Source organism: Aegilops tauschii, chromosome 3 (genome assembly GCF_002575655.3).
Source record: "Aegilops tauschii subsp. strangulata cultivar AL8/78 chromosome 3, Aet v6.0, whole genome shotgun sequence".
In the NCBI taxonomy this organism is placed as follows: domain Eukaryota; kingdom Viridiplantae; phylum Streptophyta; class Magnoliopsida; order Poales; family Poaceae; genus Aegilops; species Aegilops tauschii.
Genome location: NC_053037.3, coordinates 609,081,528 through 609,097,723, shown reverse-complemented (window position 1 = coordinate 609,097,723; position 16,196 = coordinate 609,081,528). Strand labels below are relative to the sequence as shown.

The 16,196-nt window shown below is 42.0% G+C and overlaps 1 protein-coding gene across 1 annotated transcript; it reads left to right on the top strand.

Moving 5' to 3' along the window:
* Window positions 1–387: 387 nt before the first annotated feature.
* Window positions 388–1,654, top strand: LOC109763165 (probable long-chain-alcohol O-fatty-acyltransferase 5). Its single transcript, XM_020322020.3, has one exon. The coding sequence runs from the start codon at window positions 421–423 to the stop codon at window positions 1,519–1,521; it is 1,101 nt and encodes a 366-aa protein (XP_020177609.1). The 5' UTR covers window positions 388–420; the 3' UTR covers window positions 1,522–1,654.
* Window positions 1,655–16,196: the final 14,542 nt, after the last annotated feature.

Below are 16,196 nucleotides of genomic sequence, written 5' to 3'. Positions count from 1 at the left end.
AGATGTGGGATTGGTAGGTAAATTCAGTGCACTGGTAATTAATATATCGTGAAGCTACATATTCAAACAAATCAGCACACATTATTTTGACGCTACCAATTTCAATTTCCTAGCTAACGAAAAATTAGCCAACAGTGCATGACGAAGTTATGTGCTTCCAAAGTGATTTCAAACAGACTTTTTTCTCTTTGGAACATAAATATTTTGTGTGTGGAAAATAGTCAAATTAGTGTATTTTTAGTGGCAACAATTGCATAACATAGCCAGCTCGCCATGAAGTTTCGTGTACGGCGGACTGTTGATGCCTGATGTGGTTCGATACCTCTTCACAAATGACACCGGGATACACAAATCTTATTTAAGCAGGGCTTCTTATGCACCGCTCGTCACACCTCCAGGTTTTTGTGACACCATCAAAAAATGTTCGGCGGCGACTTGCACACCGTGGTTGCCGTCTCCGCCATGGTAACCTTGGCCATGTGCTACGTACGGTTCGCAGCATGGCGCCTCCGTCCTGGCCTCCCCCGCCTGTGCGCCTTCACCCCGGTGCTCTCTGTCCTCCCACTCCTCCCCCTCACCTTCCGTGCCATTCATGCCCGCGCCATCTCCGGTTTATTCCTTGCCTGGCTCGCCGAGTTCAAGCTCCTCCTCCTCGCCACCGGCCAAGGCCCCCTCCACCCGTCCCTTCCCTTCCCGGCGTTTGTCTTTGTCGCCTCTGGCCCCGTCAGACTTCGCGACGTAAACCAGACCGACAAGACCCAGAAATCGTCTGGAATTAGCCTCATGGCCTATGCTGTTATGGCGGCGCTGTTCGCAACCATCGTGTCCCTATACCAGTTCAAGGAGCAGATGCACCAACACTTCCTGCTGACCTGTTACGTGCTCCAGGTGTACCTCAGCATGGAGCTCATCCTGGGGGCGTCGGCAACCGCCGCGCGGGCTCTTCTAGGAATGGAGCTAGAGCCGACGTTCGACCGGCCCTACCTCGCCACATCGCTACGGGATTTTTGGGGCCGCCGGTGGAACGTCTCGGTTCCCGCAGTCCTCCGCCCGTGCGTGTACAGCCCCATGCGCGCGCTCATCGGCGGCGGCCGTGGCGGCGCTGCAATGGCGGTGCTCGCCACGTTCCTCGTATCCGGACTCATGCACGAGTGGATGTTCTACTACATCACCCTGCAGCCGCCCACCGGAGAGGCGACCACATACTTCGTGCTTCAGGGGGCTTGCACGGTGGTGGAGTCGTGGTGGGCGAGCCACAAGGGATGGTGGCGCCCCCCGCGGATGGCCGCCACTCCGCTGACCCTGGCCTTCGCGACCATAACAGGTATCTGGCTCCTGTTGCCACCGCTCGTGAGGTCCGGGGCTGCCAGCGAGGGAATTGCAGAGTGCGAGGCCATTGTCGCGTTCGTGTGGGACTTGTTTTCTTTGAGAAGATTACTAGCGCTTGTAATTGTTACCTTCCTTGTGGCATGTACAAACTATTTTAGGAAGGGTAGGTCCGCACAACATATATTTCAGTAACATTTGCTCATGTAAATCAGATCCGAACTCTTGTATTTATCAATACACCCTAGTAGAATGCACGTGCGTTGCTACGGCCTTTTAATTTTTCTTTTCCGATTCCATATATATACCTGTATTTTGTTGTATAAAACTTGGTGAGTTTTTGGACCATTCCATTCCAATGACATCGCCTTGAGCCCTTGTCGGTGGATTCTCTTTTAACGTCGACTTAATCCATCTACATCTCGCTCATAATCTGCAAAAATAAACATATATAGAAATACACCTTTTATATTATCATGTGCAACATATATACAGAGATGAACAGTTGTATGCATCTCTTATAATTGTGTAAGACTCGATGAGTTTTCAATCACGTCCATCATAGTTACATCAGTGTGTTTCATCCGAAGCCATCGTGTTTCTTAGTCAGATTGAATGGCATCATACTTTTTAGTAGAATGGTTCGCGTCCCAATTTTAAAAACATGTAGGCTCACATGTAAATCACTTGTTGGTAATTATTCTCTAGAAATGACTTGTTAGGGTTTGAGATATTTTTCACTATATAAAAAGTACTCCCTCTGTAACTTTATATAAGACATTTTTTTTTACACTGTCTTAGTATCAAAAAACGTGTTGTATTAAGTTACAGAGGGAGTATGCAACATTTCTCTCATATCGAAAAGCCGCTTTTTCCTATAAAAAAATAGCAAACAATCGCTCATTTGCTTCTTATAGCTGAATGCACATGTATTGTCACGGTCCTTTAAGTTTCTTTGTTCGTTGCGTATATAACGTAATGCACATCAAATTTCATGTTTTAAGGAAAAGATAGCCATTACCATAAAAATGTATATTAAAATCCACCTCACTTGAAGTGTATTTTGACAAAAATAATAATTTGACAACGTCCGCATAGAGAGCAATGATACAGTGAATCTCTTATAAACTAACATCTACTTGATGGGCGCGAATTTTCGAACCTAGTTGCGCGTGCACCTAGATAAACACAAAAATTGGGAATAAAAAACCAAATGATTATGAACTTTTTGACAATCAGAGTTTCGTGTTCTATTCATGTATGTTGTTTCACAAAGTAACATGACCCGTGGTATTCTAGGCAAAAGAGATAAAAATTGTGCTATAATAAAACTATTACAAAATTTGGATGTCTGGTTTTTATTTTCAAAAAACAAGACAACGAATAATGTTTCTTCACCAAACTTCACACATGAATAGAACAGTCGACCATGGTTGTAAAAAAATCAGAATGGTTTGATTGGTTTTTCTGATTTTTAGATTTTACCTTCATTCTGGTGCGTGTAGACCCATATTCATGTCAATGATTGCTAAGCCTATGCCTCCATCGGTTGACATTTATAGAATCCATTATGTTTTGAATTTGGTCTATGAAGTGAAGCATACAGTAGATTTGTTTTAGAACAGAAACATTCGATAGTAGAACATTCTCTATAACATTAAGCTCCCTAGTTTTAAAGAGCACATATTCAATTGAAGTCTCCAATTAGAATTGGGTCACCCGATTTTGACCGGGCCAACAATTTCTCAAAGCTCCCTCATTCAATTCTTTTATACTATACACTATGCTTCCTAATTTTTTAGGCCTCACAATTAAATGAGGTATTTAACTTAGAATTGGGTCAACTGATTTTGACCAGAAGCTATCCCATTCAATTCTTTTAGTTCACCATGTTCCTTTAATTTTAAAGCTCTTTCATTCAATTGAGGTATCAATTTTGGATTTGGTTTATGATTTTAACCGGGCCATAGATTTTTCAAATCAATTAGCAACAACCAGACCTGGTCAACGCAGACGGCTCCGTCAGGCTGCTGACGTGAATAAGTGGTTACCACCAAGGTGTTTGGCGGTAGGCTGTTATACCCTACTGCCATCGACCCTGGCAGTGGGGTACTGAAGAGGTAAAGGCCACACGGGGTGCTATTGGTGGGACCCACCCACCACACAGCCCCTTCTTCCTCCTCTCCTCCCCGAAAACAAAGAGGGAGTTTATCTCTCCCCCTCTTGAATCCCCCCTTGGATCTCCTACATCTCTCCACAGTTTTGGCGGAAAAAAATTATATGAGACCAGGCCTCACGGGCTAGCAGGTGAGACCCACCCTGATGGATGACACGTGGCATTCACAAATCATAAAGCATCTAATCCCCCCCTTATTTCAAGTGGGGGTGGGGTAGATGCTTTGTGATTTGTAAATGCCACGTGTCATCCATCAGGGTGGGTCTCACACGCTAGCCCGTGAGACCTGGTCTCATATAATTCTTTTCCGTTTTTGTGGGTCTTTGGGGCAAATCGAAAAGGAAGGTAATCTCCTCCAATCCCTTGAATTACCTTTTGTCATATCTTCTTAGTTTTGGTGCATTTTTTGCAACTAGGTGCAACCTAGTTCTTCAACTAATTTGATATTTGTGATGTTAAAGTTGTTTAGTATGATATGATCTAGTAGTAGAGGTGTGTGGGTGAATGCATGGGAAGATTGTATAGATATGTTGGAGTATTTTTTTTATCAATGTGTACGGATGAACAAATTGTATGAGATATGTTGTATTTTTTTTTTAAAAGGTGTATCTCAAATAGAATGTAAATTGATAGTGGATGGTGAATGCATATTTATTGACATTTGGAAAAGAGATGTATGTGTATGTATGGATATATGAAAAAAGTGATGGACATTTTTCGATTTTGTGAACATTTTTTACAAATTCGTGAAAAAAATGGGATTGTGAACTTTTTCTTGAAACCCGTGAACATTTTTCAAATCGATGTAGAATTTTTGAAATTCACAAATATTTATTTCTTCAAGCGCACATTTTTTGTAATGCATGGATAATTATCGAATTCATAAACTTTCTTTCAATTGAAGAACTTTTTTGAAATTCACAAAGAATTTTCTAATTTTGTGACTATATTTGAAAATTCCATGAATATTTTTAAAATTCGGTACATTTTTTGACATTCATTAAAATAAATTTTGAAGTCATGAACATTTTCTGACTTATGAAACATTTTGTTTCAAAATCGTGATATTTAATAATGATTTCTAATAATAATCATGAACATATTTTAAATCCATGAATATGATATGAATTCTTGAATAACTTTTCAAAATTCATAGTTTTTTGGAAATTTGGAACTTCGTAAAATTCTGAATTATTTTAAAGACGAATAAAAAATAAAAGAAAAAAGGAAATAATAAAATAGGGGACACCTTGCCCCGCATATGGGCCGGGCCAATAGGGTGATGTATGCGCGTTGGCTTGCTCGCTAGCGCATAGCGCAAAAGAGCAGGGGAGCTATATCTCACATTAGGTTGTAAGATGGAAGCAACTGCCCTTTATCGCACCTTTAAAAAAGGGAGAGTAAAAAGGAGGAGGGAAAATGACTACAGGCCAATATCTCTTTTGAATTGCTGTTTAAAGCTCATTACTAAACTCTTGGCTAATAGGCTTCAAAAGGTGATCCTCTCTATGGTTCATATCAACCAATATGGTTTTCTCAAGGAAAGGGCCATACATGACTGCTTAGGCTGGGCTTATGAATATTTGCACCAATGTCATAAATCAAAGGAAGTAATTGTGCTAAAGCTAGATTTTGAGAAAGCCTTTGATATAATTGAGCACAAAGCTATTCTGGAGATTCTCAGAGCTAAGGGTTTTGGAGAGAAATGGATACATTGGATCACTATGCTCTTTACATCTGCTTCATCTGTTGTCTTGCTGAATGGAGTTCCGGGGAAAAATTCTATTGTATCAGAGGAGTAAGACAGGGAGATCCTTTGTCCCCATTATTGTTTGTACTGGCTGCGGATTTGCTTCAATCAATCATAAATAGGGACATGCAAATGGGGCTCCTCACACCACCCTTGCAAGTGACTTCCTGCCCTGATTTCCCAATTGTCCAATATGCTGATGATACTTTAGGTCTTCTTCAAGTAGATGCAAAACAATTACACTGCCTCAAAGCTCTCCTTCACACATTTGCTGAGTCTACTGGTCTCAAAGTGAACTACCACAAATCAAGTCTCATTCCAATCAATGTCCCTGGGGAGAAAGTGGAAATCCTGACCAGAACTTTCCAGTGCAAGAAAGGGACATTTCCTTGTACCTACCTTGGAATGCCATTGGGACTACACAAGCCCTCTGTGGAACAATGCTTACCTCTTGTCAACAGGATTGCAAAAAAATTGATGGGATTATCCTCATTCATGACACTGGCTGGCAGAGTTCTATTGGTCAAATATGTCCTCAATTCATTGATCATTTACTACATGGGTTGTCTTGATGTACCAATTACCATTAAGAACCAAGTTATTAAATATCTGAGACATTGTCTTTGGAGAGGGCCTGACCTTGAGGGTCATATACCAGCCATGGTTGCTTGGAAGATTGTCTGTAGACCAAAAGACCAAGGAGGATTGGGTGTGTTAGACATTTTTGTGCAAAATAAAGCCTTGCTTCTTAAGAATCTACACAAGTTTTACAATAGACTCCATATTCCTTGGATCAATTTAATCTGGGAAACTCACTACAATGATGGTCTTCTGCCTGGTAATAATTGGGTTGGTTCTTTTTTGTGGAAAGCAAACCTCAAACTTCTTGATGACTATAAGTCAATGGCAAGATGCAATGTGGGTGATGGTAAGACTGTATTCTTCTGGTCTGATTTATGGTATACAGCTTGTCTCCAAAACTTGCTCCCACACCTTTTCTCATTTGCCAAGGAACAACATTATTCTGTACAAGCTGTCCTTCAACTGGAATACTTATAAGATTTATTCCACTTGCCCCTAACTATAGAAGCATCTGAGGAGTTTGAAATTTTGGAAAACATCTGTGAGGATTTGAGAAGATCAGAGTTCTTGGATTGCAATGATACATGGAGCTACATTTGGGGCACTGAACACTTCTATGTTGCAAAAGCTTATAGAACAATGATGGGTACTAGAGTGGTACCTCAGCACTTTCAGTGGATTTGGAACAGTTCCTGTCATCCAAAGCATAAGGTGTTTTTCTGGAGATTGCTCCATGATAGACTGAATACAAGAAACCTTTTAAGAAGGAAAACTTTTGAGTTGCAAAACTACAACTGTACCATCTTCAATTGCCAGCAAGAAGAAACTTTGCAACATCTCTTCTGGACTTGTCCTTTTGCTCCACAATGCTGGGACCAGCTCTGCCCCAATAGGCCTAATAATATCTCAGTGATGGAAGCTTTTGCTGATCTCAAACAACAACTGCAAGTTCCTTTTTTCATGGAAATCATCATATTGGCATCCTCGGCTATTTGGATCACTAGAAACAATCTTATTTTTCAAAACATTCAACCCAGTCTTCAGAGATGGAAGGACACCTTCAAAACAGAGTTACACCTCAAATTCAGAATCAAGAGGAAGTATGCTAGACAATACATTCACTGGTTGGATCACTTACAGCTGTAGATCACATTTTGACCCTATTGTATAGTGTAACTGTTTAGCTCCTTTTTTCTATTTCCTCTTTTTTTGTTGTTCTCTTTCTTCTTTTTAGGCTTACCTCAAGCCTTGTATGATACTCTTTTTTATTAATGAAAAAATTGCAGTGGGGTTTTGCCCTACTGTGTATAGTCAAAAAAAAGAGGAGGGCACCCAGGATTCAAACCCAAGTCTACTAAATTAAGGGCAAAGCTGCTACCAAATGAGTCACAGCCAGCTTCATGGTAAATACTAGTGCGCTCACTATTTAAGTGTAAAACAACCGTTTTCTATTGGTTTTTCTGGACTTTTTTGTTTTTGTTTTTTCTTTCTTTTTTCACCGTTTTCACTGTTTGTTTTTTCTTTCTTCTTCTTCAGTTTTATTCGTGTTTCTCTGATTTTTTTTCTTCTCCTTTTTCTGTTTTTATTCCTTTTGCATTTGTTTCTTCGATTTATTTTTCATTTCATGCTTTCTTTGGTGTATACGTGAACAACTTTTTTAAAATACGTGTTTAAAATTTTTTAATACAAATTTAAAAATGTTTTAATATATGGTCAACATTTTTCTATACGCATTTTTTAAATGCTTGATTCACATTTTTACTATACAAGATCAATATTTTCTAATACATTGTTAACATTTTTTCTACGCACATTAACTTTTTTAAATGCAACATTTAACATTTTTCGAACACGTGGTCAACATTTTAACTATGCACATTTAACATTTTCAAAGACTTGATTAATATTTTTCAAACCATTGTTCAACATTTTTTAGAATGCTTGTATACACATGATCAAAATTTCAATCATTTTTTAATACATGGTCAACATTTTTAATGTGCACATTTAACATGTTTCCAATGTTTGATTAATATTTTTAGAATACTTTTCAACATTTTTTCAAATGCTTGATTAACATTTTTATATACATGATCCAAAACAATTCATCATTCGTCTAATACATGGTCATGATTATTTCTATACACATTTAACATTTTCAAAATCCTTGATTAACAATTTTCAAACACTTGTTCAACATATTTTCAAATGCTTGATTATTTTTTTAAAATAAATGATCAAACTGCTTCATACACAGTTTTTGTATACGTTTTTCGTATACATGATAAACATTTTCTCTATTCACATTTAATATATTTCAAATGTTTTATGTAGAGTGATTTTTGTAATATATTTATTTACAATATTTGAAAGTACAAACAAATGTAAAAAAGAAAGCAAAAGAAGAAACAAAAAAAGTATTAAAAAATGAAAACGCGGCTATTGTTCTTCCGCGCCGGAGCCAGCCCCACTCGCGCCACCCTTCAGCGAGGGTTCCCTCTATCTCAAGTGAAGTGAGACATAGGGGCGCCCCTAAAGAGGAGGTCCCTCCTATTCCACGCAACCAAAAATCGCACGGGAAGCCTATATGGCCCGACCAATATGCTCGAACCTATTATTCTCTCACTGCATTTCGAGCGCTGAAGGAAGGCGTTGTGCATTTGGTAGCTAAAGAAAAGTGGTTATACCATATAAAATAATTATTATACTAAATTTCTATCCGTTTTTGATAGATCTAAATATATTATTGTAAGAATAATGCTTTTAAAATATTCATGAAGTTTGAAAAATATTGGTCAATTTGAAATTTTGTTTGACTATTTTATAAAGGTTGTGACTTTTAAAATGTTCCTGGATCTATAAAATGTTCATGAATTCTGTAAATTGTGTATGAAATGTAAAAATAAATCATGCAGTTTAAAAAATCTTCATGGATTTAAAATGTGCATGTTGTAAAAAAATATTAATGTAATAGAAAAGGTAAATCAAACACCGAAATATAAAGAAAATAACTTTGAAGAAAAACCGATGGAGAAGACTGGAAAAAAAACCTGGGGAAGCTAGCGAAGCCTTGAGCTGCTCGAGTTTGACTGGCCCATGTGCGCACGCACCTCGTCTCGTTATTGTGAGAACTTGTTGGTATAGGCCGCGAATAAGAAATTTTTTGCTCTAGTACATGGGCAACATCTATATATGGCTGATGGCACTGTTTTTGTTTCTACACTTTGTATGTCGAACAAGAATTACTGTTTTTTTACCAAATAAAAGGCTGCCATTTTTTTGTGAAAACACCTCCACTTATATTAATTTATTGTTTTTTACAATCGTTCTTTACAACATACGCCACGCAGAGCGGAAAACTATTAAAAAATAACCATCTGATCTACTATCATTCTTTACGATTGTTCTTTACAGCATACGCCACGCAAAGCTAAATTTAGCAATCTCATGAGCTACCATATTGGGTTTTTTTTACGCTTAATCTTTGAAAACTTAAGCTATGGAGAAGCTTAGTAATGCTCAGGGCATCCTTCTTAAGACCAACAAGAGGGGACTTAGACAAAATTTTCATTCGCAAGGAAAGATGCCATAAACGCACAGTCGGTCTTCAAAATAATAGGCGAGGGAAGGGTGCGGTGATACCAATATAGAGACCGGCTAGGCACGCCCTAAGCTCCGCATCATCCACACCGGAACATCGCCCAATAAAATGCCACAATGAGATGATGACGTCACCCAAATGAGAGTATCACCTTGGTGGAGGGACCCTCTCATTCTCGTGGAGGATGATGTTGGTGGCGTAGCCTGGTATTCGTCGAATCTCGCCAGAGTCACCGGCCCTAAAGAAGCAAAGCAAACTGTGATTTGATTAGACTGAATTAAATTTAAGGCGTTTGAATGATTACAGCAGCAGCGGGCGGGCGGGTGACTATATGAGAGCAACTCACGGTCGACGTACTGTACGAGGTGCTCCTGTCCGGCTGCTTTGGGCTCGCCGGCCGGAGACGAGAGAGGATCAGCCAGCGAAGCGATCGAAGCGTACACCTTGACGAGAGACGAGCTCACGAACAAGTGAGTCGAGTGATGCCCTGACGAACCCGAGCGAGCGAGACCACCTTAGTAAGAGGGACGACGAGGCACTAGCTGTGACTGTTGTGGACGTGGATCTTCGCCGCGCGAGGATCTAATTGATTGGTTTTCGTTGTTCTTTTTAAATCCAACCTAATTTATTTCCTCAATTCCAAATTTACGTCTAATCTAGCTCTAGTACGAACAAGCCAGTTTCTCTAGCTGCACGTACCAAGTTGAATACAACAGCCTCCATTAAATTCTCGCTCAAACACGAATTCAGCTGTTCAGACGCCCAAGATGTTCAAGACTATTTTATGCAAGTTGTACACGAGTAAAAAGTTGCATCACGCAACCGGCACAGAAAAAAGCATGCACCCTCTTCGGGCTTGTTCGCTTAATCCTCTCCTCAAGAGGGTTGAAAGGGATTGGGATATATTTCGACTTACAAGTGGCTTAAATCCCCCTCAAACCCCTTCAATCCTCTCGGATCCAAAGTTCCACACTCAACCGGCCTTAGTGGAGCAACAACCGCCTCGGAGAAAGAAGGAACATAGCATTCCCTGACGATGAGGTAATTGAGTGTTTACTAATATACTCCCTCCGTTCGTAAATATAAATCTTTTTAGAGATTTTAATATGAACTATATACAAAACAAAATGAGTGAATCTACATTCTAAAATACGTCTATATACATCCATATGTAGTCCATATGAAAATCTCTAAAAAGGCTTATATTTAGAACCGGAAGGAGTAGATAGAACACAATAAAGAGTCCTTTCTTTTGTAGACTCCACTTTAAAAAGAGCTCTAATTATTTCCCCTCAATTTGATAGTGATGCGTGTTGAAATAATTAGAAGTAGTGCGGATCACTTTCTTAGGTACATAGGAGGATGACAGATAACGGTCATTGCTTGTTGTTGTAAAAACTAATCTGTTGGACGGTGAGAAGCAGATAAAGTTGAAAAAAGAGGTGTGGGCGTATGCTTGCTAATCCTAGTCCAAATAAGCTAGCAGGAGATCCATAGGTATGTTCTGAGACTGATGGGGAGGTGTTCAGGAGATGCCGAGATTTGAAATAATTGGTAAACTAATATCCGTTCCATACGTTGAAAGTACGACATTTAGATTGATGAACTACATTCTGTTTCTTTCCAATATAGTGGAGTACTAACAAAACCCATGTTTCAGTCTGCCAAGACAGTTATACGTGCATCCACATTTGGATTATAAGTAAACAGGACGTACAATACCGTACAAAAACTAGTATTAAATACCCAAAGTAGTTACTTCCTCCAATCCATATTGCTCATAATATATTTGTCTAGATACGGATGTATCTAACACTAAGACGTGTCTAGACACATAATAAGAAAAACTTCATATTATTGAGTTATTAGAGATATTTACAAAACTTGACTCCAACTCTGATATATAATTCATTTTGAAACAAGATGTGATAATAAATCTCCTATATAGAAAACATGCAATCAGGGTGTTAGGATTCTTTGTTACTTCAACTTAATTTTGAGTTGGGGGCATGTAGATGAAAATTGGATAAACGCTGAAACTTCTCAATTAGACCCAAGGGCTCTTAATAGTAGGTTTTTCTTTTCTTTTTTGCTTGATAGATAAAAAGAACTACTCGGCATAGATAGTTTTACTGATAACACACAACTGCTGGAAAATGAACAAGAGTGGAGCCCTACTGGAAGTTAGACTGCACCAAAATAAAACGAGTGGTTGGAATGGTAGGCCTTGCATCTCAGCAACCACATTGGCAGGGCAGCAAATAAAGGGTATCTGTCGTGGAATTGTCACGGCAGATGTCCTCGTGCAAGGACTTAGTCGTGGAGCCATCGCAGCTATGAAGCTTAAAGGGGTTAAACGGAACAAAGGACACGAGGATTATACTGGTTCGGCCCCTTACGTTGAAGGTAAAAGCCTACTCCAGTTGAGGTGGAATTACTTAGGGTTTCGATGACCAGGAGCTAAACCGCTCTGCCTGGCTATCGATCTGATCTTACTTGTCCTGAACCGCCGCCGGGTCGTCCCTTTATATAGAAAGGTTAACGCCCAGCGGCTCTCAGTGTTGGAAATATGCCCTAGAGGCAATAATAAAATGGTTATTATTATATTTCCTTGTTCATGATAATTGTCTATTGTTCATGCTATAATTGTGTTATCCGGAAATCGTAATACATGTGTGAATACATAAACCACAACATGTCCCTAGTGAGCCTCTAGTTGACTAGCTCGTTGATCAACAGATAGTCATGGTTTCCTGACTATGGACATTGGATGTCATTGATAACGGGATCACATCATTAGGAGAATGATGTGATGGACAAGACCCAATCCTAAGCATAGCACAAGATCGTGTAGTTCGTTTGCTAGAGCTTTTCCAAATGTCAAGTATCATTTCCTTAGACCATGAGATTGTGCAACTCCCGGATACCATGGGAGTGCTTTGGGTGTGCCAAACGTCACAACGTAACTGGGTGGCTATAAAGGTGCACTACGGGTATCTCCGAAAGTGTCTGTTGGGTTGGCACGAATCGAGACTGGGATTTGTCACTCCGTATGACGGAGAGGTATCTCTGGGCCCACTCGGTAATGCATCATCACAATGAGCTCAATGTGACCAGTGTTTGGTCACGGGATCATGCATTACGGTACGAGTAAAGTGACTTGCCGGTAACGAGATTGAACAAGGTATTGGGATACCGACGATCGAATCTCGGGCAAGTAACGTACCGATTGACAAAGGAAATTGTATACGTGATTGATTGAATCCTCGACGTCGTGGTTCATCCGATGAGATCATCGTGGAACATGTGGGAGGCAACATGGGTATCCAGATCCCGCTGTTGGTTATTGACCGGAGAGTCGTCTCGGTCATGTCTGCATGTCTCCCGAACCCGTAGGGTCTACACACTTAAGGTTCAGTGACGCTAGAGTTGTAGAGATATTAGTATGCGGTTAACCGAAAGTTGTTCGGAGTCCCGGATGAGATCCCGGACGTCACGAGGAGTTCCGGAATGGTCCGGAGGTAAAGATTTATATATGGGGAGTCCTATTTTGGCCACCGGAAAATGTTCGGGATTTTTCGGTATTGTACCGGGAAGGTTCTAGAAGGTTTCGAAGTGGGGCCCACCTGCATGGGGGGACCCACATGAACGTGGGTAGTGGGGGCAAGGCCCCACACCCCTGGTCAAGGCGCACCAAGATCCCACCTTAGAAGGAATAAGATCATATCCCGAAGGGATAAGATCAAGATCCCTAAAAAAGGGGGATAACAATCGGTGGGGAAGGGAAATGATGGCATTTCTTTCCCCCACCTTTGCCAATGCCCCAATGGACTTGGAGGGCAAGAAACCAGCCCCCTCCACCCCTATATATAGTGGGGAGGCGCATGGGAGCAGCACCCAAGCCCCTGGCGCCTCCCTCTCCCTCCCGTGACACCTCTCCCTCTCGCTGAGCTTGGCGAAGCCCTGCCGAGATCCCCGCTACTTCCACCACCACGCCGTCGTGCTGCTGGATCTCCATCAACCTCTCCTTCCCCCTTGCTGGATCAAGAAGGAGGAGACGTCCTCCCAACCGTACGTGTGTTGAACGCGGAGGTGCCGTCCGTTCGGCGCTCGGTCATCGGTGATTTGGATCACGACGAGTACGACTCCATCAACCCCGTTCACTTGAACGCTTCCGCTCGCGATCTACAAGGGTATGTAGATGCACTCCTCTCTCTCGTTGCTAGATGACTCCATAGATTGATCTTGGTGATGCGTAGAAAATTTTTAATTTCTACTACGATCCCCAACACTCAGAGTCTCGGCCGGCTCATAAACTGTGTCCGGCTTGGACTCTTAACTATTCTTGCCTTACACTACAAGTCATGCCACAACGGCGGTTTACCACTACGGGCCTTAAGTCACCTCTGGGCCTTAGACCTACTACTAAACCGCCATCCGTAACCTGTCCTTGGGCTTCTGAACGAAGAGCTGCTCCAACGTAACCCGGCCCATCTTGGGCGGGTTACACCGGTAGCTATATCCTCAACATTAGGCCCCAGATTGATTTGAACCGGTTCATATCAATCTTCAATACCTTAAGAGAAAATCTTCTGGCTTCTGTTTGCGCGAAGGTTATAACCCGCCATGACGTCATCTTCTGGATTCTTGGTAACCCGCCGTGACGTCATCCGCCATTAATGCACGTTCCGTCCAACGTATCTCATCGGATCCTTATCTTAATAACTATCCCGAAAATCGAGGCGCCTCTGCAGCTGGATAATCATGTCTTCAGCCTCCTCGTTTCTCGCGCCCACTTAACAGCCGTCCCTTATAAATAGGCCCGACCGGGTCCTCTCTCACTCCTCCCTTTCCATCATCTTCCTCCTCTCAACACCTCAGAGCCCGAGCTCCGCCGCCGCCGCCGCGCCTCTCGTCTTCCTCAGCCTCGGCCGCTGCATCAACCTGAACTAGTCCAGAGAACGGCGGCGACTCTCTGCAGTGAACCTGCAACTGTAAATCCTCTTCTTCTCAAACATCAGATCCGCATTAGGGTTCCGCGTTCCTCCCTGTTCTTCGTAGTTCATCTCTGTTCTTTTATAGTTCTTCCACCACGACTTCTTTTGATTCGAAAAACGGTACAGAACTCCTGCAATAGTGGTTTCGCACCCATTTTCAATACTAGCAGACCCCTTTTGCTTGCAAAAAGACCTCATTAGGACTTATGAACTTCTCTGTGCCAGTTTTTAGGTCTAGAAAATTGTCCTTTCTGGACGACCCTTTGATCCAAAATAATTACTGCAACCTGTGAAACTTGTTTGTGCAACACTTAGGCAAAAATTGCATCTGTTAGCTATGGCGGCTCATATCACCGGCTTAAGGCGATGCTTCATGAATATTCCGGGTCATCCATAACAGAGTTAAATAACTTAATTGCTCACGATATCCATAGCGGCTTAAATAACCCGACACAATTGGCCATATAGCATTAGGCCCCTTCATAAGCCGCCACCTTAAATACTGAACCGAAATTTTCCTCCGGCTTAAATTTGAACCGGAATCTTTATTTTGTCATAGGCTTCCATCCTTCACAATGCCGCCCAAGGCTCCCAAGGCGCCCATTACGTGCAACTGGGTTAGATCCAACGTTAGTGATAGCACCTTAGCTGACTTCGTGAAAACGGGTTACCTGCCCAAGAAAGAGGTCATGTCCAATCGTGCTCCTGACCCGTCCGAAGAGAGACCTCAACCCAAGGACGGAGAGGTTGTCATATTTGCTGATCACATGAGCCGGGGCTTTGCTCCTCCTGGCTCAAAATTCTTCAGAGATGTTCTGCACTTTTTCGACCTGCGACCTCAAGACATTGGACCCAATTCCATGTCAAACATTTGTAACTTCCAAGTGTTCTGTGAGGTGTACCTTGGAGAAGAGCCCAGCTTGCTACTCTTTAGGGAGTTATTTTATCTGAACCGCCAGAATGAATGTGCCAACGGGCCTAGCTTGGAACTCGGTGGAATCTCAATCCAACGACGGAGAGATTGTCTCTTCCCTTATGCTGAGCCGCCAAGCCACCCAAAAGATTGGAACCAGACATGGTTCTACTGCCAAGATACTTCTCCGGCTGATGAGAACCCTCTGCCCGGCTTTCGCGCCCTGCGTCTGGAGTCAAATCACCCCCTGCCAGACAAACTATCTCAAGCTAAACGTCAACCACTTATTCCTACCATCAACAAAATCAAAGCTCTTCTGGGGAACGGCCTGAATGGCATTGATCTGGTCCGGGTCTGGATTGCCTGGCGGGTGATTCCTTTAAGCCGCCACCCCGGCTTAATGTGCGATTATACCGGCCGGAAGGATGATCCTCTTCGGCACAGTCCCGACGACTTACCTGAGGACATCATTGATGATATGACCAAGTCTCTTCTGAACGAGAGCCTGGCAGATTGCGGGAGGACAGGCTTAAGCCCCTTCTGCAAGGCTAACCCGGCCCCAGCGGTACGCTATTGACCTGTACACCTCACCTTCCATTTTAACGATTTCGTCTTAACTTCAAAAACCTTTGTTGTATTTTACAGGCTAATGATAAATTCTGGAAGGTCAGGTATGACCATGAAGCTGCTAAGAAAGCCAGAAAGGTTAAAAAAGCCGCCAGGAAAGCCGCTCCCCGCAAGAAGGGGAGTAAACCTAGCGCCTCGGACCTGCTTCACCTGGAAGACGCCTCCGAGTCAGAGGTAGCCCTTGATTCTTTAGGCTCCTTTTTTAACCATCTTATTGACATGGA

What these genes read in the sequence shown, in the direction of transcription:
- LOC109763165 (XM_020322020.3), top strand. Translation starts at nt 421, where the DNA reads ATGTTCGGCGGCGACTTGCACACCGTGGTTGCCGTCTCCGCCATGGTA.